The sequence below is a fragment of the Vitis vinifera genome, chromosome 6 (assembly GCF_030704535.1).
Source record: "Vitis vinifera cultivar Pinot Noir 40024 chromosome 6, ASM3070453v1".
Classification (NCBI taxonomy): Eukaryota; Viridiplantae; Streptophyta; class Magnoliopsida; order Vitales; family Vitaceae; genus Vitis; species Vitis vinifera.
This window is the reverse complement of record NC_081810.1, coordinates 4932368-4958374: the sequence shown is the minus strand read 5'-3', so window position 1 is coordinate 4958374 and position 26007 is coordinate 4932368. Positions and strand designations below refer to the sequence as shown.

General features: G+C 35.2%; 4 protein-coding genes across 6 annotated transcripts; all 4 read left to right on the top strand.

Annotated features, from left to right (window-relative positions):
- Positions 1-1072: 1072 nt before the first annotated feature.
- Positions 1073-4662, top strand: LOC100258702 (ankyrin repeat-containing protein At5g02620). Of its 3 annotated transcripts, XM_010652772.3 has the most exons (5): positions 1073-1466; positions 1946-2031; positions 2101-2512; positions 2612-3021; positions 3709-4662. In XM_010652772.3, exons 3-5 carry the CDS (start codon positions 2173-2175, stop codon positions 4585-4587), a joined length of 1629 nt encoding a protein of 542 aa, XP_010651074.1. In that variant the 5' UTR covers positions 1073-1466; positions 1946-2031; positions 2101-2172; the 3' UTR covers positions 4588-4662. The 3 variants fall into 3 exon arrangements, with proteins under 3 accessions (XP_010651074.1, XP_002284522.2, XP_010651073.1); XM_002284486.5 differs by lacking the exon at positions 1946-2031; XM_010652771.3 differs by having other exon boundaries at positions 1074-1466; positions 1946-2512.
- An 898-nt stretch (positions 4663-5560) lies between these two features.
- LOC100253557 (E3 UFM1-protein ligase 1 homolog) lies at positions 5561-19382 on the top strand. The gene is made up of 20 exons (XM_002284488.4): positions 5561-5911; positions 6357-6668; positions 6930-7196; positions 7305-7352; positions 8012-8077; positions 8221-8324; positions 9473-9566; positions 9642-9698; positions 10534-10978; positions 11080-11234; positions 12690-12755; positions 12841-12909; positions 13012-13104; positions 13276-13341; positions 14145-14191; positions 14348-14411; positions 15018-15095; positions 15185-15247; positions 18183-18275; positions 19027-19382. Exons 1-20 carry the CDS (start codon positions 5576-5578, stop codon positions 19126-19128), a joined length of 2625 nt encoding a protein of 874 aa, XP_002284524.2. The 5' UTR covers positions 5561-5575; the 3' UTR covers positions 19129-19382.
- A 738-nt stretch (positions 19383-20120) lies between these two features.
- LOC104879621 (putative leucine-rich repeat receptor-like serine/threonine-protein kinase At2g14440) lies at positions 20121-21871 on the top strand. The gene is made up of 2 exons (XM_019220489.2): positions 20121-21029; positions 21293-21871. Exons 1-2 carry the CDS (start codon positions 20953-20955, stop codon positions 21846-21848), a joined length of 633 nt encoding a protein of 210 aa, XP_019076034.1. The 5' UTR covers positions 20121-20952; the 3' UTR covers positions 21849-21871.
- Positions 21872-22764: 893 nt separating this feature from the next.
- On the top strand, positions 22765-24226 carry LOC109121547 (probable LRR receptor-like serine/threonine-protein kinase At1g05700). The gene is made up of 3 exons (XM_019220427.1): positions 22765-22837; positions 22929-23466; positions 23671-24226. Exons 1-3 carry the CDS (start codon positions 22765-22767, stop codon positions 24224-24226), a joined length of 1167 nt encoding a protein of 388 aa, XP_019075972.1.
- The last annotated feature ends 1781 nt before the right edge of the window (positions 24227-26007 follow it).

Here is a 26007-nt window from a genome sequence, read left to right as displayed (position 1 = left end):
ACCTATATTTTCAAAGTTGTTACGAGTTAAGAGTTCATTCTTACTAAAACCAAAATTTTCGTCAATGAAGTCGCTTTTTAAAAAGGAAACCTTGAAGAGTAATATTCAACATGTAAAAAGTTTGGAATTTATCGGTTTAAAGGGATGGATTTAACATTTTTCGTTTTAACTCAAAGAGTAATCTATTTTTGATATAAATATTTTAATTATTTTAAATATTCATATACATGTTTTTTTTTAATTATTTTTATATTAAAAATAAAGATATTTTTATCCAAATCTGATTAAAAAATGATTGTGGGTTAGTAAAATTGAGTTTCTAATAATCCATTTAATTAAATAACCCAAAAGTTTTTAAAAACACTTTAACAATAGCATCTTAAACCTAAAATTTTTTACAGTAATTATAATTAAATTCATCACTTTTTTTTAATTATTAAAAATATTTATAAATTTTTTATATTTTTATTTGAAAAGTAACTTATTTTGACATAAATATATTTTACTATTTTAAGTATTTAAATATAAGTTTTTACAAAAAATATTATTTTTATAAGAAAATAACGATAACATTTTTATTAAAATGAGATGAAAAAATAGAGGATTAAAATTTAAAATTTGGGTTTTTATTTACCCTTTTAATTAAATAACAAAATAATAATAATAATAATGAATGGAATTTTTTTATTTCTAAATTTTGGATTTGTTGTCCTTTTTCTAAATTATGGGTGGATGACTAGTTAAGAGTCTTTAAGACATATCCTTTTGGAATAACCCATGTGCCACCCTTTATCCCCTCTTCAAGTATAAATTAATTTGAGGGCATCCAACCAAGTCCACACTCTCTACATTGGCAGCATCCAATCCCTGATGAAGATATGGACGGCCACGATTAATTTTTTTCTGGTGGGCCACCAATGATCCAAATGATTACCAAAATTAGAAATAATTCCCCAATCGTGATATAGCGCGTGGACTACACCCCAGTGTGAAAACTGATACAATGGGGGTCAGTGACGCGCTAATGAGCGTGGGCGTGTCAATTCTGTTGGCGCATCAGCCACCACCTCTGGTTTTCCATTTATTTTGCCCCCTGCATTAAAAACTTGCTTCCTTGATTCTCGTTTGTAATTGTTGTTTGAGTTAATGTTGTCATCGTCATCACCTTTTCCAAAAGGCTCTTGTTTATTGGGCAATTGGGCGTTGTTAGAAGCTCAGAAGTCTTTGGGTTGCCATTCAGATTTGTGTAAAGGTGTTGGATACATGTGCATTTCATGGCTTTTGGCCTCTAGCTATCGTTCCTTTTCTTGCTCCAATATAAAACAGCAAACCACTAGGCCCCATTAAAATGATGCGTTTTGGCTTGGTGATTCCATTCCCATGGTTCTGTAGAGCTTGGATTTGAATTTTGTGGGGTGGTCTGGGATGGAGCGGAGCATGTGGGGGTTTTGTTCGTTCACACCCAGGTGAGTGGTTATGTTTTCTTTGTTTTGTCTGTTTGGTTGCTGAGAAATTGTAGGAAACAGAAAGGAGTCGAGGTCTTGAATAAGTTCTGTTTTGGTCGTGAGAGGACAAAATGTTTATATGATCAGTGGGGTTGATTGAGTTTGGGTTTTCCAACTTTTGAAAATGTGAACATAGCAGAAATCTCGAAGACTTCCTTTCCTTTCCTTTTCCTTTTCCTTTTCCGTTTCACTTCTTTCCTTTCGTTGTTTCCTATGTATTCAAAGAAGGCGTTAGTTTCATCCATATATTGAGAAAAGCCTGGAAACCCATAAGATTTTTGAGGTTTTGCTGGCAAAATTCTTAAATTTCTGATCGAGAACCAGAGCTATATCATATGATATTAATAGAGGAAATGAAAAGCAAACAATTTGGGTGTGTGTATTAAGATTTATATGAGCTTTGTTCATTGTTGTGAAGAAGCCTTTGGTTTGGGATGCAGGATATGCTACAACCAGGCATGGGGCATGGGTGTCAAAACCCCAGGTTTCTGGGCTCTTTGAATTCTGGGGTGATCCAATCTTTTTGGTGGGTTGCTTTTAACAAACAATGACTCTTGGCCTGTTAAGAAATGCGGTTATTGATCTGGATTTCCAGGGAAGGAGAAGTTCTGTCGTCATCCATTGCCATTAGACATTGCTGAGGAGGGAACATTTTGGTAGTTCAATAATGGATTCACCAGCTGGGCACCACTACCAGAGCCTACCCCGGAAAAAGATGACCAAACAGTTGACGGGGAAACGCGACGATACTCCCCTGCATTCTGCAGCGAGAGCAGGACAACTAGAGGTTGTGGCCCGGACCCTTTCCAGTGCTGGAGAAGAAGAATTGCTAGAGTTATTATCTAAGCAAAACCAATCTGGTGAAACAGCACTTTACGTTGCTGCAGAATATGGGTATGTTGATGTGGTTAGGGAGATGATACAGTACCATGATCTCAGTACTGCTAGCATCAAAGCAAGGAATGGCTATGATGCATTCCACATTGCTGCTAAACAAGGGGATTTGGGTATGTCCTTGAGTGTCTGAATATAATACTCTGTTTTCTCTTTCTTTTTGTTATATTGGATATGAATGAATATCTGTGTTTGTTTTTTGTGTTGTGCAGAGGTATTGAAAATACTAATGGAGGCCCTTCCGGGGCTCTCTTTGACTGAGGATGTATCAAATACCACTGCCTTGCACACTGCTGCAAATCAAGGGTATATTGAGGTGGTGAATTTGCTCTTGGAGTCAGGGAGTGGGGTGGCTGCCATTGCTAAAAGTAATGGGAAAACAGCCCTGCACTCTGCCGCAAGAAAAGGGCATTTGGAAGTCATCAAAGCCCTTTTAGAGAAGGAGCCTGGGGTTGCTACACGAATTGATAAGAAGGGCCAGACTGCACTACATATGGCTGTGAAGGGACAGAACCTTGAGGTGGTTGAGGAGCTGATGAAGGCCGATCCTTCATTGGTAAACATGGTTGATACTAAGGGCAACACAGCATTGCATATAGCCTCCCGGAAGGGCAGGGAACAGGTAAATCAGTCCTTTCCTCTCTCTCTTGTTAATCAAATTCTAAAATAGTTCAGTGATTGTTATAAGATTTCATCATCTGTTCTCTTCTGATCATGTTGGCAAATTATATCAAGCTTGAGAGCAGTGATCTATTGACAAGTTGATGAATAAAATAAAGTGAACAGGAAAATAATTGATACAATTATGGTAATCAGTTTACCATAGGTTAGTACTCAATACAAACTCAATTATGAAACCATTTCTGGAATTAACTTTGTCGTTCACTAATGCAGGGAATTAATAGGAAAAAAGAACAAAGAGAATACTTCAAAAGTTTTGTTTCCTTAAACAAAGTTAAAATGAGGCTAAAGTTACTGTTCACATGTCCAAATCATTTGGCCTGCAATATTAAACTTGGTCTAGTCCATATTCAATTTGTTCTATGGTTTGAAAGCTTTGCCTGGTCAAGGGGTAGGTTTTGTTGGATGGATTTGATGTCTAGTTGACCCATTTCCAAGACCCAATATTAAATGAAGCTATATTTTAAATGCAGAAAACTTGTTGTCTGATAATTCATATGTGAGGTGCATTGCTTCAAACGTTGTTGTTAGCCCACAGAGGTCTTCCTTTTTAGGTATTGAGGCCTGTGATTCACTTGCAACCTGCTGAAATTAACCACCGATTCTGTTTGTTTGTTCCTCTCTGCAGATTGTTAGGAAATTACTAAGTCATGATGAAACCGATACAAAAGCTGTGAACAAGTCTGGGGAAACTGCCTTTGACACTGCAGAGAAGACTGGGAACCCCAACATTGCAACCATCCTGCAGGAGCACGGGGTTCAGAGTGCCAAAGCAATGAAGCCGCAAGTAACAAGCACAGCCCGTGAATTGAAACAAACTGTAAGCGACATAAAGCATGAAGTCCACTACCAGCTAGAACATACTCGGCAAACTAGGAGACGGGTGCAGGGCATTGCCAAACGCCTCAACAAAATGCATGGAGAAGGTCTAAACAATGCAATCAACTCCACAACTGTTGTTGCTGTCCTCATTGCCACCGTCGCCTTTGCAGCCATTTTCACTGTCCCTGGCCAATATGTTGATGACCCAACCAACATTCCTTATGGGTTTTCTCTTGGGGAAGCAAATATCGCTCCCAAAATATCGTTCATCATTTTCTTTATATTTGACTCGATAGCCCTCTTCATTTCTTTGGCTGTTGTGGTGGTGCAAACCTCAGTTGTGGTCATAGAGAGCAAGGCAAAGAAGCAGATGATGGCAATCATTAACAAGCTAATGTGGCTGGCTTGTGTGCTTATATCAGTAGCATTCTTGGCATTGGCCTTTGTGGTGGTGGGTGACCATGAGAAATGGCTGGCAATTGGAGTAACAATTATAGGGACAACAATAATGGCTACAACTTTGGGTACAATGTGTTATTGGGTGATTAGGCATCGGATTGAAGCCAAAAAGATGAGAAGCGTCCGAAGGATGTCCATGCCCAGCAAGTCCAGATCCTGGACTATGTCTGTCATGTCAGATTCTGAGATTCTAAATAATGAGTTTAAGAAAATGTATGCAATTTAGATTTATATACATGCTTTTTTTGGCATTCTGCACATCAAGCTTCTTCCTTCTATATATGTTCATCAGTTAGCCGTATGTTCCTCACAAAGCTCATTTTTCTCTTCCAAGATTTTAGTCACCGGTTAAAGCTTCCCTACGACGGAAAGCTGGAGCAACATTATGGGTTTTAGCCCAATTTAAACTTTTAAGTCAATTGATAGCCTGACATGATATAAATCTAAAGAAGATCAGTGTCATCGACAATGGGTACTAGAGTGCTTTAAAGGCTGTCCGTGAAGCAAGGAATTAGAGGGGAGGAATTACTTGATATTCAGTGTTGGTTTATTACTTAAAAGCTTAAGTTGTTAAGAGGGTTTTAACCTAAATTATCTTGATGCTTATTGTTATTTAATTACATATAATTGAAAACCTAACCAATGAAGACATGACACATGGACGACTCTGTAGATATATACACACATGGGAATATTTTAGAGAGGGTAATTGATCTCAGTGTGCTTACACTTGGATATAGAAATAGTGATTCTCAAGAATGAAACGTCAGAAGTAAAGTATTTGATATCTACTAACGTTTCGAGGAAGAAACGTTTCTTTATTAAATGTTATATAAATGTCTCCTCCTCCCATGTGAAGTTAGAGTTTGGCCGTGGATACCCTTTAGGCTTTAACATAACTAAGAACTATGGCATAATTGGACGTTGGCAATAAATTAGGAAGACAGAATATTAAAAGTTAAAACCATGGAGATGTTGAATTGAAGAAATGACAACTTAGAGGTGTACTGATTTGAAAGTGAAGGAAGCATGGAGCTTTATGATCAAGAAAGGGAGAGCCACAAAGCATGGACTTGAAAGCATCTTAAATATCTTCTGTGTAACTTTTACCCACAGATTCCAAGTTCCAAAGGACCGCCCAAGAACTGGTTAAAGGCCCAACACGGTCTATCGAGGACGGCCCAAAAATAGGCCAATAGCTGGTTAAAGGCCCAATGGTTTTTGTCTCGTGCTGGAAATGGGATGCTCATTCGGGTGAGGTCCGACCCACATCCCTGGAAGAAAAACGGAGGAAGCAAGACAGAAAACATAAGTCTACATATCTCTCTGTGGCTGTGCCCGTGTTTGTCTCTGGACCCAATCAAAGATCCGAAACCATGGACGAAGAATTGCTGGAATTGCAGAGACAGTTGGAGTTTGCACAGCAAGTCAAATCGAGTATTCGATTATCTGAACGAAACGTGGTGGAATTGGTCCAGAAACTCCACGAGCTTCGAATCATCGATTTCGACCTTCTCCACACCGTCTCCGGAAAAGAATACATCACTCCTGTAACGCTTTCCCTCTCTATTTTCTCTTCATTCCCTCTGTTTGGTTTTCAACAAAGAAGTTTTTTTTTTTGGTTTCTCTGTATTTTAGTAATTCAACTAGGATAATCTGAATGGAAGGTTTAGTTTCTCGGCAGAACAGAGTCATAAGTTTGAGATTTTGTATGCGTGGTTATGTTTTTTTTTTTTTTTTTAATGGTCAATAATTATTTTCTAGTTGTTTTCTTGGATGCTGAACGGTGAAAATGGGAAATCTGGAATATGTTTTATTCTCACTTTGACTTCCTTTTTCTCGTTAACAAAACGGAGAGTTAGGGTTTCTGCTTCTCTATTAATTTTTCTTCACAGAAAATTATTTTTGAATCATGATTGATTTTTTTAGACTTATTTTTCTATTCATTGATTTATTATTATTGTTTGGAATGATTGAATATGACAACTAAAATAGGAGCAATTGAGGCATGAAATGGCAGCAGAAATCAAGAAATTAGGACGTGTTTCTTTGATTGATCTTGCGGACTTTACTGGAGTTGACTTATACCATGTTGAAAATCAAGCGCAATGTATAGTCTCTGATGATCCGGGCCTTACATTAATTCAAGGAGAAATAATATCAGATTCATATTGGGATAATGTAGCAGAAGAAATTAATGAGAGGCTTCAAGAATGTAGTCAAATTGCTTTGGCAGAACTTGCTGCACAGTTACATGTTGGCTCAGAATTGCTCACGAGTATGTTGGAGCTTCGCATGGGGACTATGGTACTGGATTTACTTGTTTGTGATTTGTGATAGACAATAGTGAAATTGAAAAATCATATTTTTTCTAACAAAATGTGCTGACTCTCCCATTCCATTATGTGGAAATGGTAGTATTTCTGATTAATGAGTGAAAGAAGAAAAATATCTTGTCATGTTCATTGGAATGTGCAGTGGGGACAAGAGGTTTGGTTCTATAGCATTACTTTGAAACTATATCATGAATGTTCTTTGCTATTGTTTTATGTTCTTTACACTATTCAGGTTAAAGGTAGACTTGAAGGTGGGCAATTGTATACCCCTGTGTATGTTGCCCGTGTTAGTTCAATGGTTCGGGGAGCTGCAAGGGGTATCACTGTTCCAACAAATTTATCTGCATTGTGGAGTTCCTTACAGCAGCTACTACAAGAAATGAATGGATCAGGTGGTGTGGCAGTTGAAGGTTCATTTTTCCAATCCCTGTTTAATGGGCTGGTGAAGGAAGGAGAGATCCTTGGATCCCTTCGTGCAGGAGTTCATTGGACACCAACTGTATGAGATGCAATTATTGACTTCATATAATTTCATCCATTTTTTTTCTTAGAAGTGTTCTATTATTATTGTGACCTTTTTTTTCACATATATTCTACTGTGGAACAGGTCTTTGCCATTGCTCAAAAGGAATCCATAGATTCTTTTTTTTCACAGGTTTGCCACCCTATTCTTTTACTGCCTGTATAGTGTGTTGTGATTTTCAGATAGCTCTGTAAGTTATTGAATGTTTCTTAAATGAGGTGTATTTCAATATTCATTTTTCTTACGGTTATAGTTGTTAAAGGCATGCTTTAAGGGTGCCTAGGCCCAAGGTGCAATGACTTCCTAGCTATGTGCTTTGGCTTGCCAAGGTGTGAGGCTTGTTGGAGGCATGCCTTGTCTATTTTGTATTTCTTTTTTCTTTTTCTTTTTCTTTTTAACACTTTTTATTAATCTTTTGTTGGATACTTATTTTAAATGCTTGGAATCTTCAGTTTTTTTGTTGCTTGGATTGAATTTTGGATCATATTTTATAAAATTGACATACATGTAGAATGATTCCACACAAAACAAAAGATTAATAAAGAAATTTGGAGAAACTGAAAAGCATTGAAATTGTATCCGTACAGCTGTGCCTTTGGCCTTTTTAAATCATAGCCTATCAACCCATCTTCAGAATTTTTTTGATAAGCATTTCACTTAACACATTGGATGTATTGATGGAAGCATCATACATTAATGGCATAGTGTCATTTTATCTCTTCATTTATGTAAAGATTTTTCTGAAAGCCTTCTTTTCTTGATTCTTTTGTTGTTTCCCTGATGAATTGCAGAATTCTTTTATCAGCTACGAGGTTCTGCTCAAACTTGGAATTCCCCAGCCTCTCCAGTATCTGCAGGTATCTTATTGTTTGTTTTTCAGTTATGTTTTTGGAGAACATTTTAAAGATGAATTTAGGATCGACTTCAGAAGTATATGCCACATATTTAAAGATTGTTCAATGGTCTTATCTAATCAAATTGTGGTCATGCCTCTAATTAGTCCAGGTATCCTGATGGTATACCTCTAGTTACCATATTTGTTCATCCATCAATGATTGAGATGTTGGATACTTCTGCTGAGGATGCTATTGAACATGGTAGCTGGTAAGGGCCATAATTAAGTGTTGTTTTTTTTTCTTTTTTCCTTTTCTGTCTTTAGTCATATAGTCATGAATATGAATCTTATTCTGGCACTATGAAGCAATTTCTTGACCATACTTACTGGAAATGAGTATAAATTACTGCCTAGGATGGCAAAATATCCTGCTTATATAAGAGGATCGACATTGGGTTGACAATGTACTCTACAGTCATTTACATTGAATGGAAGCTATTATGTTTCCTCATCTCATATTTGGAAAATGAGTCAATAACATAGCATTCTGAATTCTAACATCACTATTATAAGTGTACATCCTTGATATTGATGCAATAATGACTTGCTTTCCAATTGTTTTCTACTAAAATGAAAAGGTGCTTACTGTCCTCCCATTGATCTATTATTATCTGTTTATCTATGTAAGTTTGAAGTCTGTATTTGGGATTTTAGTCCAAAATTAAATCAAAGGTTTATTGATTCCTTTTTGCAGTGGAGTTAACCTCCAGGAATTTCATATTGATCAAAAAAAAAAAAAACCTCTAGGAATTTCATTGTTTATCATGTGAACACCATCCAGAATGCTATATGATAAATTCATGGGCCACTTTCCACAGCCTAGATCTTACATAACCCCCTGCTATAATATTTCAGTTGCTCTTTTGCATTCATGAGGCTTGTTATGAACAACCTTCCAAAATTCAAGGTTTCTCTAAGTTTAGTGTGGATATTATTTGCAGAAATTTAGGCTGTGCACTTGTTGCATAAAATCAATCTAGTAAAAGAAAGAGATGAGCATTTTATTTGCAAAAATTGTAATATGAATATCTAGCTTTCATCCTCAACCTGCTTCCCCTACTGCTTCCTCATTGCCTTCTAAGAGTTGGATATCTATTTATTACATCTGTTGAAAGATGCCTAGATATTATGATTGCCATATATCCTTCTGGCTTTTATGGTTATTGCATTTCTAATCAGCAGAAATTTTATGTACTATGCTGATCTCCACATTTATATAGGTGATTGTTTTGGATTAAATCTGATGTAAATGGAAGGATATTTGTGTCCTAGTTTTGAATGCAATTGTTCTTATACTATCATGTTTTGATATCATTGGATTTGCTTTCATTTCTGGCATACTGATGGACTATTGCAGGATCAATTCTCTTTCTATTTTACCAGCATCCTTCGGAGCCCAGGATGCAAGCAAGATTTTGTCACTTTGCCCATCTGTTAAGTTGGCACTGAAGGTAATGATCTGTTACTCTGTTACTATTCGCTAATCTCTTAATCTATTGATCTAATTATTTGATGCTTCTTTTCAGTCTAATAAAGCACTCATCCTGGGGGAAACTTATGTATTTAGCAATGGCTTTATCAAGGTGAGTCCCCTGAAATACTGATTATGAGGAAACAAACCATATTGAGATGTTAGTTGTGAAACCAACTGTTAAATCATTTGCCCTCTCTGTATGCATCTAGAATTGTTTTGAAAAGTGGAATCATGCATAAATCAGCAAGGTATTATGGGTGGGTCAATTTACCTGTCAGGAGAGATCAGCTTGACCTGGTGCTGATTTCTGATGGTATAAATGTAAATATGAAATAAGATATCAGAAATGTTTAATGGGGTTCAGTAACCATTGATATCTATTATCATGGCATGTAGTTTATACATGTGACTTGGTGGCACCTGAGATTTTAGCCTGAAAGTTTTGACACTTGTCTGCCAGATCAGTCCTATTTTTCAAGCTTTTAGTTCAAGTAGTTGCTAGGAGTGGCAAAAAAACAAAATTTCTCCCCTGAAATTTGTAGAAGTTGGTTTTTTCAGGCATTCAAGGCTTGTTTCTTTCTCTATATTCAGTTTTCTCCTTTCAAATTGAATGGTGTTTTTTACCTTCCTTATATGGTTACACCTGACAAATTAAGAACTTAACACTCATGCTCTCCTTGTCACCCTATGTTCATATGTACAAACACAATGTTCTTTTTGATAAGTGTGTATTACTCCAATGTTTAATTTAAATGATTGGCTTTACATCTGTCTTTGGAAGTTCCTTCTTAGTTTCTGAAGTTATTTTTCTCTTACAATCTATTCTAGTCATTATAGGTTTATTACTCTGTTGGTCTTATAGCAACTAGCAACACTTCTTCTATTATCATACATTTGGTTTCTGATTGAAATCTGATGGGTTCAATTTGTCTCTTCATTTCTAGGATGTGTTTGATCACATGGAGAAGGAGATGGAAACCTTCAGTCTTTCAGGGCCTTCTATGGGCATGGTGTTTGAGGATTTGCACTCTGTCAAGGAAGTTAAAGCTGGACATGATTCAAGCAGGTTTACTGAGTTGAATGAACCTAGTAATGAGAGTGGCAGTAATAAACAGTCCATAGAAAAAGGGTCAAAAAGGAAAAAGGGAAAGACCACAGGGAATACAAAGACAAGTGCTGCTGAAAGTGGCCCAGATAACCAGGAATATGTTCCTACAAAGTCTAAGAAAAATCAAAGGAAAGGCAAGGATACATCTTCTTTGCGAGTGTCAGATTCAAAAACTGGTTCTAAGAAAGAATCAGATAAAATGAAAGAGGACAATTTTAGCATTCCAGAAGAATGGGTTATGCAGAAGATCACAAAGATGGTTCCTGATTTTGAAGAACAAGGTCTGTTGAGTGATTTGCAAGTTTGTGCATTCTAATTATTCAGATCTTTAGACATCCACTTATCATCCAATTTTGACAGATACAGTGGTCTAATTTGGCAGGTGTCGATGATCCTGAAATGATCCTTAGACCTTTAGCAGATTATTTGAGACCTATGCTGCTCAATTCATGGAAAGAAAGAAGAAGGGCATTGTTTACAGAGAATGCGGAGAGAATGAAGCGTGTGCTTGATAATTTACAGAAGAAACTTGATGAGGTTAGCACAGTAGGATGGTTGTTTTGTCCGCAGAATGTGTCTATTTTTTTTTGATAAGTAGGATGTGTCTATATGTATATATATGTATGTATGTATGCATGCATGTGTATATATTTATGGAACCTATGTATGTATGTATGTATTGTGTGTGTGTGTGTGTATTTTTTTTTTTTTTTTTGATAAGTAGGATGTGTCTATATGTATATATATGTATGTATGTATGCATGCATGTGTATATATTTATGGAACCTATGTATGTATGTATGTATGCATGTATGTATTGTGTGTGTGTGCGTGCATGCATGTGTATATATTTATGGAACCTAATCCTTCTCTGTTGTTGGGTATTTAGCAATGTTTTTAGAATTTGACCAATTATTGAATCAGAAAAATTACTAGTTCACGGTTCAATGGTTTGACTGGTGGTTGAATCACTGTTAAACTGATGATGTCATAAATACATAATTTTTATTTTATATAGGTTTGACTGGTGGTTGAATCGCTATTAAACCGATGATGTCATAAATACATAATTTTTATTTTATATAAAATTAAAAATAATTATAAAAAATTAGGAATATATATAATTTAAAAACTTAATAATAATTCATTTTTTATATTTGATATTGTCAAAAAATAATAATAAGGATAAATATAAAAATGTTATATTTTTCATTTTATTAAATAAATGTGTACTATGTAACTGTGAAGATATACTTAAGATAGAAGGAAAATTATAATATTTAATTTTATCTGTGTTAAACATTATATATTTTATTATTTTATTATTTTAACTTACATTATTTTTATGTGATTATGTTAATTTAAATGTTTCAAAAAATGAAAGTTTCAAAAAGTGAATAAGCATATGTATAATATTTTACAACAACATATTAACAAAATGTTTCATAGCACAATGGATCGTTTGCATTTTTATAATCACCAAGTCCATGGCTCGAGTCCCTTCCTAGCACAAAACCATCCCTTTTTCACATGTATGAGTTATTCCATCGTCCCACATTGGAAGAATAAAGACCTGATAAGCTTTATATAAAGCTTTTGACCACTGTATAGGAAATAACAGGCTTGTTTGGGTGACTGGCTGTGGATATAAACATTATTGGGCCAAGTATGGCAAGCCCAATCTAATTTTGGGCCAAGTGTAGAGTTAACCGGTTCTTATAGAACCGGCCGGTTCGACGGTTGAACCGTTGGTTTGAACGGTTCGAAGCTGGCCCAATCCATATGTGGCTCAAATGAGTAGACCAGACTGGAAATGCTACCAGTTGATGGTCCAACCAGTTGGACTGGCCAATCCGGTCCGGTTTTTAAAACTATTCTATTTAGACTCTTGGGAGTAAACATCTGTTTGTTGCAGAACCTATAAATATGGTACCTGTTTTATGCTAATATGTGTTTCATTGTGCTAATTTCTTTCTTCTTCCCCCTCTCCAGTCTTTCTTAAATATGCAGCTCTATGTAAAAGCACTAGATTTGTTTGAAGATGACCAATCAACCTCTGTAAGTTCTTCTTCCATTGGTTGTATTTGAAGAGATTGCCACTATCAGTGATGAATGGGTAAAAATGGTTTCCTATGATTTGCAGGTTATTTTACACAAACATTTACTAAGAACAACAGCTGCCTCTATTGTGGACATGGTTTTACTTAATTTGGTAGTAGACGTGCTCTGTTCTTTTCTAATTAAGTTTGTCATGCTCTAAGGTTAAACTTCATGATAATTTGAATAAAGGACCTAAAACCATGTTTGGGTGCAGGATGTGCATAACAAATTGAAGAATGGAATTGAAGTTGAAGAATCTCAGAATTCAGAGTCCATTTCAGTTACTTCAGGAGAAAGAATTGCTCTTGTATGAACTAATCCACTCCCTGATGTAGCCTTGTATTATTAATATCCTATTAGATATTGCCATATCTGATAATTATGGGTGTAAATTGATATACACTAAAGTCATCATTTAGGAAGATTGTCTCTATGCTGGTCACATACAATTTACTATAGGTCTTTTTTGCTTTGGCAGGCAAAGAGTTTGCCTGGATCTCTGTCAGCTAGGGCCCTTGCACTAGTTGAAGCATTGGAAGGGAAGGTTAGTGCTTGTTTATCAGAAACACAAATTTCACTAGAAGTGTTGTTGTCAGAGAAGCAACTCTTCTTGAGTCCTCTTCTGATTGCTTAGCTAAAGATAAACATTTTTTATTGTTTGTATGGAAACTATATAGAGCGTCATTTTTCCCTTCAGAAGATGAATCATAAATTGCAGATGGCCATACTCCTATGGGTGGTCCTGAAGTTAAAAGGTTTTTTAATTTGAGTTTGTATTTGGTTTATTGAATTTTTTTCTGATGTGTTTAACTCACATCTGTTTTAATGAAATAGTTTGCTATTTATTTAAATTGATTCATTTTATCAGTTCACTTTCTGAGGATAGTCAGCTAGTCATTCAGGTTCTAGCTTGTGCTTTCTTATTTTTTTGTAACAAAGTTATTTTGCCCATTAAATAACAAAGGGCTTTGATAATTTAGAACTGTTAAGTTCTTGTCTTTTCAAGATTGCAGCAATTGTTGCTTCTTATCAAACCTTATGTAAGAAATTGTTGTTTAAAACTGTTGAGTTGTTGTCTTTGTTGCCCATTAAAAACTGTTAAGCTTGATTCAATGCAATGAAATTAGTTTCTTATATATATATATATATATATATATATATATATATATATATATATATGCATGCATGTATGTATGTATGTATGTATTTTAATCTTATTGTTACTTCATCTATACAGCCTATGTAAGGTATATTTCTTCCATTGGTATAACTTTTCGTCTATTGTGAATTACTTCGTTTGTTGTGTTTACTGCAATGTGTTGAAAACTTGAATGTTTTATGCAACAGCGGGTGGAAATATTCATGACTTCACTGGATGAGATGGCAGAAGACAGGTAGTATGGTGCTTTATTCTCTCTCTCTCTCTATATATATATGTGTGTGTGTGTGTGTGTGTGTGTGTGTTCCTGTTATGTAGCTTCCATGGTTACTGGGGAGCATCTGTATTAACATGGCACTTAGCATGTGCATTTTGTGATGCATTTTTGCAGTGGGTTACTCTTGAAAAAGCTTGATAAGAAATTGGAAAGAACACTCCTGCATTCATATCGTAAGGTACACCTACTGTCAATAATTCAAGATAATTGAACTGTTCTCTTCACAAATAGGTTTGCTTTATTTATTATTATTATTATTATTATTATTATTATATTTATATAGGTTTCATTCTTGATATCTTCAGCATATGTTGTTATGCTGTTGAGCTCTAAATTTCTGTTGCTACATTTAAAATATAGTGGAAAAGTAAGAAATGATTAGCTACTTTAAGGATGAATGTTGACAAAGATTGTTAAGAAATTGGATAGAACACTCCTACATTTGTATTGTAAGGTACACCAACTGTCAGTGATGCAAGAAAATATCGAATTATTCCTTTTTCAACTAGTTCTGTTGTTATATAGTTCTGATTCTTGATATCTTCAGCTTGTGTCATTGTGTTGTGAAACTCTAAATTTGTGTTGCAACATTTGAAGTAGTGCCTAAAAGTAAGAAATGACTAGCTTTCTTAATGGTGAAGGCTGGTTTTACTCAGTCCCTCTATTTCTTTATTTTTTATTTCCTTTTTTAGTAATGCTCGAAAAATGATTCAGATGGTGGAAAATACACCCTTTTATCTTGCTCATGTATACCTTGAATAATTTTTATCATTGCCATTATCAGGATTTGACATCTCAAGTGTCTGCTGAAAGTGACCCTGTTTCCCTTCTACCAAAAGTTGTTTCTCTGCTTTATGTACAGGTCAGTTAGTACATATTACTGCATGTTTGAATCTTCACCATTTTTCTTTTTCCTTTTCCTTTTCTGAGCATGGATTTTCTTGCTCATAGATTCATAACAGAGCTCTTCAAGCCCCTGGAAGGGCCATTTCTATTGCTGTTTCCCGATTGAAGGTATGGAGTGTACTTTATATCAATAAGTTGTACCCTAAAGAGATTATTCACTCTACATATTCTCTTTGGTTTTCTGGAAATGTTGATTCTGGAGACATGATTGGAATACTTCTCTCACTATTTGTGCAGCATGTGTATCGTGGATGTCTTTATGGGGGAATAATTTTTTGTAGATCAATGCTATACATCTTCAGAGTGAAAGACTCTTGCTGCTTTTTTATTTTGGGTTCCACTTTCAATAAAATTGGCTGAATTCATAGGGACTTGTTGATCCCTTAATTGTGCAAAATTTTCAATGATGCATCTTACTGACATTATTCTGAGATACTGTCTCATTTCACCATGTGGAACCTGATGGGCTTCTGAACCATGAAAATTTACAAAATAAGTTGTTCTAAACTAGGTAACCATGACTGATCAAACATATCAAAGCGGTTTTAGGATTGAGACTTACTGTCAGATTTAATAGCTATCCCTATCCATTTTCTTTTCGATGTCAAGGGTGGAGTGAAGAGATTAGTTGTTGCATATGGGGCAAGTGGTATGTGCCCTTAACTACATCTCTAGCTGATAAGAAGAACAACTTTATAACATAATAAATTACCTCGTGAGAAAGATCAGGCAGTAACTTGTGTTGTATCGGAGCTTGTATCCATGTGGCTAGAATTTGTATCTCTTACATGTAGGCTTGTAGGAGGATTAACGAGACTATATTCAGCCACGTGAAGTGAATTGTGGCTTATTGATACAAACATGGGCTTTAGAGTAAGAGGATATGTTTCTCAAGGAGGATCCCATGTATTTATGATTTTTTTAATATAAAATACCTTGGGGAGAGAAATTTTTGAGAGGATACGAGCAAGGCTATGTCCTTATACTGTTAATCATGGATTTTCAAGATAGTAATTGGTTTACCTTTTAATGTTGGACTTTATGAATGACAACAAAAATGGGAATGTCACTGACTCTTCCAAAGTACAGTGGTGCCCATACAGGAATATAGATGTAATTGGTAAACAAAGTATCATGTGCTTTGCAACTTATTGGCATAATCAAACTATGCACTTGTGCAATGGTGTGGTAAGTTGCGCTAAGCATCATAAGAGAGAAATCTACTAGTGATCATCTCTTTCTACATTGAAGATTATAATTTGATTTATGAATAGGTTTTGAAAATACTAGTGGTACTTCTGATAAAAAAAAATAAAAAAATACTAGTGGTACTGAGCTTAGTGTTCCTTTGAGTAAAAAAGTTGTGCTCTGAATTTTTTTGGAACAAAATAATATCTAATGTCTGTATGCAAATAAAGTTATTTTTTTATCAGAAGGAAAACCTTTGGAAGAAGATGATTTCGGTGAAGTATGGGCAAGAGAGCCTTGGTTGGAGGACAAATGAGGCTAATGGGACGTTTGGAAGGAGATTTTGAAGGAAACAAATTGGTGTTGGGAAAATATAGAGTTCAAAGTTGGTAATGGTACTAAAATTAGATTCTGGACTGATCATTGGTGTGACATTGCAGAGTTGTCCCAAAGCTTTCCCCAATTATATGCTTTAGCTGTCCATAGGAATGCAACGGTGGATGAAGTGTGGGATTCGACTTTTGGTCAGGGAGGATGGAATCTAAGATTCATTAGAGCTTTTAATGATTGGGAGCTGGATTTGGTAGGAGATTTGTTAACTATTTTGAGGGGCTACATGCTAACTTTAGCGGAGGATTAAGTTACTTGGAAGGGTGGGGGAAATGGAATGTTTGATATTAAGGAAGCTAACAATCTGCTGATTGCTCCCAATGACATTTCCTTCCCGAAGAATTGCATTTGGGTGGATAGAGTCCTAACCAAAGTTGCCTTTTTTGCTTGGGAGGCAATGTGGGGGAAGGTTCTTACCCTAGATAGACTCCAAAAAAGAGGGTGGCAGCTCCCAAATCGTTGCTTTTTGTGTGGTTGTGAAGAAGAAACTATAAATCATATTCTTTTACACTATATAGTGGGCAGAGTCCTCTGGGAGATTGTCCTTGCCTTGTTTGGCATTCAGTGGGTGTTCCTTGAAACAATAAAAGAGGTGTTATTTATTTGGAGGGACCCTTTTGTGGGCAAAAAAAGGAAAAAGATTTGGAAATCCATTCCGTTGTGTATTTTTTAGACGGTTTGGAAGGAAATGAATAGATTAGCTTTTAGGGGGGGTTCTTTAGCAGTATAGAAATTCAAAAAAAATTTTGTATGTAATTTGTGGAGTTGGGCTAGAGTGTATATTGGAGAGGAGTCCTCGTCTCTTATAGGTTTTTTGGAGTGGTTAGCTTCCACTTAAGGGTTGGTGAGGTTTTTTGTTTCAAAGCTTGCTCTTAGAGGTTTAGGCTATCTTGTATACATCCTGTATGCTTTGTGGTTGTTTGCCTTTTGATAATTTACTTCAGGTTTATTTATCAAAAAAAAAAAAAGCTCTTCCTCCATAAAATCAAACATTTTAAAATATGTGAAGCCCAAAACTGTGAACTAGATCCCCAAGTCTAGAAATGATTATAAAGGCTGATGATTCTTGAAAATAAGAAATAGTTTTAGGAGTTGCAACTGACAACTATTGGTTGTTGAACTTGAAACCCTCAAAATTTTCTAATAACAACTGGAAAAGGGGGTTGGGTGTCCATGTAATATAGTAGAAAAAGGGGGATAATTTCAACTTAACTTCGGCCATGCCCCTTGAACACTAGGTATGTTGTATTAGGAATATATTTTGTTTTATCTAATGGCTTGATATGTATTCCAATGAATATTTAATATTTATTTTGTGGAGTTGAAGAGTAGTTTAATTTGCCATTTGCTGAACAGTATTAAGTTAGAAATATATACATATTGCTTATATGCTGTTGTATTATATCATTCTCAATAGGATAATTTTGTTTCTGATTTGTCTCAAATTTGTATGATCATTTTTCAGGATAAGCTTGATGATTCAGCATACAATATCTTAATGGATTACCACACTGCAACGGTGACCCTTTTAGCACTGATGTCTGCTGCAACAGATGATGTGAGTTACACATTTTGCATTTTGCTTGGTCCTACAGACACTTGAGTTGGTTAATCCATCTTGCATACACCCTACACAAGCTCAGGCTTTAATGTGACTCAAAATGTCTCTTTTTGTTTCCCTTCCAGATATTTCTGTCCTTGTTATGGGTTTGGAAGTAGATTTCAAGATAGACTAACAAGAGGGTGTTTAGTAAATCAATTGAATGACTTAATTTAAATCATTAAGCATGTTAAGTATGGTAAAATAACTTAATATTGCAACTTCAAGTTCATAATGGCTTAAAGTAATATGTCATAATAAATAGCTATTTTTAAATCCCAAATATCTTTTGGTTTCAGTTGCCCATGTTTCTTTCCTTCCCTGTCCCTCTGTTATATAATCTCAATAAGAAGGTAAATCTGTTAATTTAATAATTTATAAAAAAATTTAAGTCGGTGTACTAAAGAATCTTAATATGGAAAATAAGAATTAACAATAAGTTCTAAGCTAACAATCTAAGTTTAATTTAATTTAAAATCATCTTAAATCATTAAACATCAAGTTTTGTCGAACATGATCTTAATGAACTAAATAACTTAAATGAAGTCATTTTAAGTTATTTAGTTGACTTCTCAAACACCCCTCTCTAAGTTCAGGATCTGATAACAATACTATGTTATGATAACCTTTGTATTATATGTTAGAAATTGAAATCCACGGATTCATTAGTTTTTTCCCTCTGCTGATTTGCCCTTCTCTTCTTGGCCAGGAACAAGATTGCACAGCGGATAGAATTTTGAGTAAACGGGAACTTCTGGAGAGTTTAATGCCATCATTGAAAGGCTTGGTTTTGGGGACCTCACAATCTTGATTCCCAATAAAATTAAAATCCTGAAGAACAAAGTTAAACAGAAAGAAGCCTTCATTTTTAGATAGGTGAGGTGAAGTGTGGATTGATTTGTACCCGCATCTGCAGCTCATCTTTTAAACTCAAGAGGGGCAGAAATAGATATTCTCCTAATTTCAAATAATAGTTAATTTTTTATTTACCAGTTCTTTGGTGCAAGGCATCTAGTGTGATGATATTGTTATGTATAAAGTATTAACCAGTTTGAAGAGCAGCCATACCATTAGCATTTGTAGCCTGGTGACCATTCTTCTTGGGGGAAATATTTCGGCTTCAACAGTTGAGAATTTGGCCCAGCCATCAAGAAATGCAAGAAAATAAGACATTGGCCATGGACTCCTAACTGTAATGATGTTTTAATTTTTAAAGCATGAAAAGATTATTAATTGTTTCATCACATTTATTGTTACTTTTATCATTGAAAATGGAAAATTATATATAGTTTTATGGAAGACAATCAACCATGGTCAATGATGAAACAAAATTCTAACGTTGCTTTTAAACATTTCATTACAGTTTGAGAATTCAAGGAAATTGTATATATATATATATATATATATATATATATATATATATATATAAATCATTGTTTGCAGTGGATCAACCATCTTAAGTATTCTCAGAAAATTCAAATAGGTCAAATGCAATGGTCCAATGAATACAGATATTCCCAGTAAAATGTGAATAAGGATATTCTCAAAGAATATGGGTATCCTAATTCATAGCAGGAGCAGGGTCCATGGACACCCAAATGTCAGTATTTCTTTGCTGCTGGTCTTAATATATTTTGCCAGCTAATGGCTTGGAATTATGAGACTGTCCATTCCTCATGTCTCTTGTTTCTGTAATCTTCTCAATGGCAATGTCTTTTGCTTTTGTAATCTTCCAAATTGGAATGGTATAAATGTTCCTTTGGTTCTAATTCCTACAAACACACAATGGGCAAGTGTATTGTAGTCATGGTGTTGCTGTTGCTTTCCCTTCCTCACCTCCAATCCTATCATCCAAGTGGTAATTAAGCTACTTCAAATTGTTTACTTTTTAGATTTCGAATTTCAATAGGATATCTTTTCAGTGTTAAGTGTTAACCATCCATGCATGGCATAGAGGTTTAGTGGGGTTTGCTTTGGATGCATGGCTTTATTCAAAATTTCTGGTGATGGTCATCTAAGTGCTCCACTGTTCCTTTAAATGGCAATAATAGCTTTCAAGAGTCCATATAGATTTCATTGTTTGTATCTAGGAACCAAGATTGTATTCAACTGGGTTTATTCCTATATTTCTGTACAAGATTTATCTATGCTTTAAGAAAAAGGAATTATAGTTATGATCTGCATGCAGACCTGAAGATTGACTGTGGAGCAACCGAGAAATGGGAGGAGAAAGGCTTCTCAAACTTCAAGTGGGAATTGGACGATGAGTTCATAAAAACTGGGCAGAACAAGCTCCTCCCTACGAGGAATAGCCAAAGATCCATGGATACGCTTAGATATTTTCCAGATGGAGGAAAGAACTGTTACAATGTGGGGCTGCATTTGCATAACAAATATATTCTTCGGGCAGGGTTCTACTATGGCAACTATGACAATCTCTCAAGTCCCCCAACATTTAATCTTGAATTAGAATGGGAAAAAATGGGCTAATGTCACTACTTCTCTTAGTACTGACCCAGTCTTCCATGAAGTGCTGTACTTTATTAGGAAAAAGGATGTCAGCATATGCTTAGAGCAAACACAAGGACAGGTTCCCTTCATCTCTTCACTTGAAGCCAAGATTCTTAACCCAGGAATGTACAGCTACATGGACAATAACACCGCATTGTACTTGGAGAGAAGGACCAACTATGGGGCCAACCAAAGTTTCCCGTAAGTAAAATCAACTCTTCCTTGATGATTTTCTTCCTGTATGCTAAATCTAGATCCATCTGGTTCCACTTCCATCTTTATTCCTCACTCATACAACTATTTTTCAAACAGAAGTAGGCTCTTTATCATATAAATGCATTCACCCAAGAAGAAGAATGAATGAATAATGGAAAGAAAAAATCATTTCACCTGAAAACAAAATAAGAAACAGACATGCAATGACCATATATATAACATGCTATGCTGACTATGAAATTCTGCAGAGAACGCCTTTCTGATTACTATGAAGCCTTCAGCCGGTTCTGGAAGCCGGAGCAAGTGCAGAATTACCGAAACTTTTTTGGGAAAAATAAGAGCAGTACGTCATCTGCAGAGAATATCCCCCCATATCTGGTGTGGCAGAGTGCCATAGAAGCAAAAAATGTATCAGACTCCATCTTCTTGCCTATCAATCTTCATGACAAGACTCAGCTAGTGGCCTACTTTGTATTGTATTTCTATGAACCGTATCCATGGCCACCTGCAAACGATACGAGGAGGCTCATTGTTTACATAGACGGTGAAAGAAAGAACATCACGACTGTCCCCAGAACAGAGTTATCAGACGATTGTGCAGTGGTGTCAGTATACCCAGTCAATGTTACAGGTACAGCCAACGTGACCATATCACCTGCTGAAGGAACCACATTGCCACCCATTCTAAATGCCATGGAAGTCTTCACCACAATCGACTTCTCTAAGGCTGATCTCTTGCCCCACTTCTATTCCATCTTTTGCGTCTGCCCTTATCTTTTTGGAGTTGCTGTATGGTTTAATTGAGATTAATGGCGGGTTAGCTTAAATTGCTCTTCTTGTGCATTTGTCTACTTGTTACCATACAATAAATGACTCATACGTCTGCCATCCTTTTGCCTGAAGGCCCCTGTATGTGTTCTTCTTTATGGGGTTGAGGTCCTCTACTGAGTAAGCTACAAAATATGGCAAAGAATGTGAGGCATATTTTCAATCCCAACATAAATTCACGCCAAGGAATTTATTCCACGAGTAAGGTGAAAATAATAACTTGGGTTTGCAAATTAGCTATTGAATTTCTTTACTAATTTTGAGTAGGGCCTCCAAAATTGATCTTCACCCATCCTATTCAAGTGATGCCAGCAATTTCTAATTGGCCGTTTCAATGCTATCTAAACAGAATGAAACTTTTTCTTGTATGCTACAATCAAGGAAGCCCATTATTTACATTGACAATTAATGTTGACAACATATATAAAAATGGTCCCTATTTTAATAGATGTAGTGTTCGTATATCCAATTAATCTTAGCATATACCTCCATGCCACCAAACTTAGAGCAAGTTTCTCCCTCTTTGCCAAATATGACACGAGAAAAGTCATCACCAAATCTCAACATTCAGTTCATCAATCAAACAAATGGAGAATTTCGTGAAGTAGAATACAAAGGAAAGAACATTGAGTGCAACGAGAAAAACCATGACCAAGACCCACCTTTCGAATCTTTCCAAGAATGTTATAATAAAAATATGGTTGTCGTACTGGGTAGTATTTTCTTTGTAATTGAACAGATTAAACAACATGGGCGGAGTCACCAGCAGTACTTGGACCACCTCCTACTTATTTATTAATTGGCAAAAATACAGGTTCCTGTAATCTAAGAAATTTCTTTCTCCCACTTCTCTCTCTCTCTCTCTCTCTCGTCTCTCTTCCAACGCCTGGGAATGGAGAAATCTATTCTGGTGATGGTGCTGGTGTTGGCTGTCTTACCCTACCAGCTTCAATCCTATTATACTCGTGAGTTCAAACAAGCAAAGAAAAATGAGTACTGATTTTATCCAAGGATTTATGCTTCTGTAATTGTGATTGTCTTTATAATTATGTGCAGCTTACAATAGGCTCAGCATTGATTGTGGGGCAACCAACACATGGGAAGATCCACTCACAAACTACTGGTGGCGGTTGGACGATGAGTTCATAAAAAGCGGACAAAACATTCTCCTCTCTGTGACCACTAACCGTTTACCTTTGGAAACACTGCGATATTTCCCAGAAGGGACTAAGAATTGCTACAATCTGCCATTGGAGGTGCAAGAGAAGTATCTTATTCGAGCAGGCTTCTACTATGGCAACTATGACAATCTTTCAAAGCCCCCAACCTTTAATCTCGAATTTGATGGCAACTTATGGGCTACTGTCACTACTTCTCTTGGCACCGACCCCATCTATCATGAAGTAATATACATTACAAGAAAGGAGTATGTGAGCATATGCATAACTAAAACACAGCAAGGACAGATTCCCTTCATTTCTTCTCTTGAGGCTATATCCATTGCCATTTACGATGGCGTCTACAGACTGATGAACAATGACACAGCTCTCTACCTGGAGAGGAGGACCAACTATGGCGCCAACCAAACTTTCCCGTAAGAAAAATCAGTTTTTTTTTCTCAAATGATTTAATTTAATTTTCTGTTTTTGAGAAAAATAAATAAAAATCAAGAGTTCAAATACAAGCAAGTATGGGGAAAGCACACAGATTTTGAAGAACTTTAGCTAAGGGATACATCATTGCCATTAGAAAAGAAAATGCATAATGTAATACTTACTAACTCAACTGAAATTCACAGGGAACGTTTTGATACATTGGCTGAATACTACAATCGATTTTGGAAGCCAGAACAGCTGCCAAATTATCAGAACCCTTTCAATGGAATAGATAGCGACTTCAGTTCAATGGCAGAAAACTCCCCTCCTTATAAAGTGTTGAACTCCGCCATCAGAGCGCAAAATGTTTCGGACTCCATCTTCTTGCCTATCGATTTTCATGAGAAGGCTCCACTCTCAGCCTACTTTGTGTTCTATTTTTATCATGTAGGTCCGTGGCCCAACCTAAACAATATAACAAAGCAAATTGTTTATATTGACGGCATTGAAAAGAACGCAACAACAGTACGTCCATACGAAGAGTGTGTTGTAGTTTCCGTATACCCAGTTAATGTTACAGGAACGGCCAATGTGACTATATCACCAGCCCAAGGAACCACACTGCCACCCACCCTCAATGCCATGGAAGTCTTCACAACAATTGAGGTCTCGAGCTCTAAGTCTGATCCTCGGCTCAGCTTCTGTGCATTCTTTTACGTCTTGGTTTGTCTTTCTGGGGTTGTTGTATGGTTTGGGTGAAATGGCGACTTGGTTTTGTTAATTACCTGCCTATAATTTGTTTACGTACAAGCAATTAACCATAAATGAAGGATAAATTTTAATGTGATCTGGTTTGATGATTAATACTAATTAATGACTGGAGCCTCCAATTTCATGGGCCTCAAGAATGAGATCATCATCTTAATTTGTTCAGCCTCTAAAGAATCAAAGGTTAATGATGATGCAAATAATATTATCACAATGCAAAATTTTGGAATAGCTTTTGATACTATATATTTTTTATCAAATGGAAACCACTTTATATTGCTAAATAAATAATATAAGTTTAGAATTTGAGTCATTTATTTGAAAAAAAAATATTATAAAAATTGAGCTATTAATTTGAACATCATTTTTATACTTTTGTAGGAAGAATATATTGTACAAACAATGTAATTCAGGCATTAAGATATGAAAAAGTGCTCTAAATACAAAGAATGTCACTTAAGCATTAATGTATAAAAAAGGATGCGGCATAAGTACAAAAAAAACAATACCCTAAGCGCTAAGGTATAAATGATGTGACCTAATTATGAAAAATATGACCCACGTATAAAAAATGTGTTATAAGTATTAAGATACAAATAATGTGACTTATGTACTAATGTACAAAAAATAACGTAAATATAAAAAAATATAACATAAATATTAAGGTACAAAAAAAAGGTGATTTAGGTTTCAAATAACATGATCTAGGAACAAACAATATGACCTGCATAATAAGGTACAAAAAAATTACTTAGGTTATAAGATATGAAAAACATGATCTAATCATTAAGATATAAAAAAGATTATTTAGGTATTAAAGCATGAATAATAAGAGCTAGGTACAACTAATGTGGCTTAAATTCTTAGGTACAAAAAATCTGTCTTATATACTAAAATAAGAAAAATGTGACCTATGTATTAAGGAATGAAAAAAGTAATTTAGGCACTAAGGTACAACACCTAGATATAAAGAATATGATTTAAGTACCAAAGTACAAAAAAAAGTTGCTTAGGTACTAAGGTGATTATTAGTAAAAAAAAATGCATATTATTGGTATTGATTGATGTATAATTCATGTTTTTTTAGAAATAATTATGCTTAAAATATTCAATTGACCTTTTTATATATTGCTCTTATAATGATTACTAAAATTTTTGTTGTGAATTTTGAAGTAATTTCAAGACATAAATGATGTCTTTAATTGATCATGAAAGAAAAAAGATATTTGAAAAGTGTTGAAAAAGAACAAAAATGAGAATTTCATACAATTATGAAAATTTTGGTATGAACATGTCAAATGAACTAGAAGCTAAGATGCTGCAAGAGGTTAAGGAATATATGTGAAGCAATTTTGCACATAAGTGTCATACATATTAGATAACTTACAAGAAACTACCAACATATTTCCATTTTGCATGATCATGCGAAATTAGCCTCGTAAAAAATGTTGATTTTGGCGTTTGTCTTCTTTAATTCAAATTATAAACTTGCTTTGAGAGCCTTTAATTACAAGATAATGTTTTAGATGGTTTCTATGATGATGCCAAGTGGCATCGATAAAGCTATTAAAAGTATAATATGATGTAACAATAAAGGGATTTATTATTTGTAATATGATTCTTGTTTTCCAATTTATATATCCTATTCAAGTATTATATTATCAAATTATTCAACCTTAACATCTATTATATTATACATGACTTGAATGCATTAGGATTTATACAAAAGATCCAAATTATGGGCTATTTGCAAGTAAATGAATTATTCATAG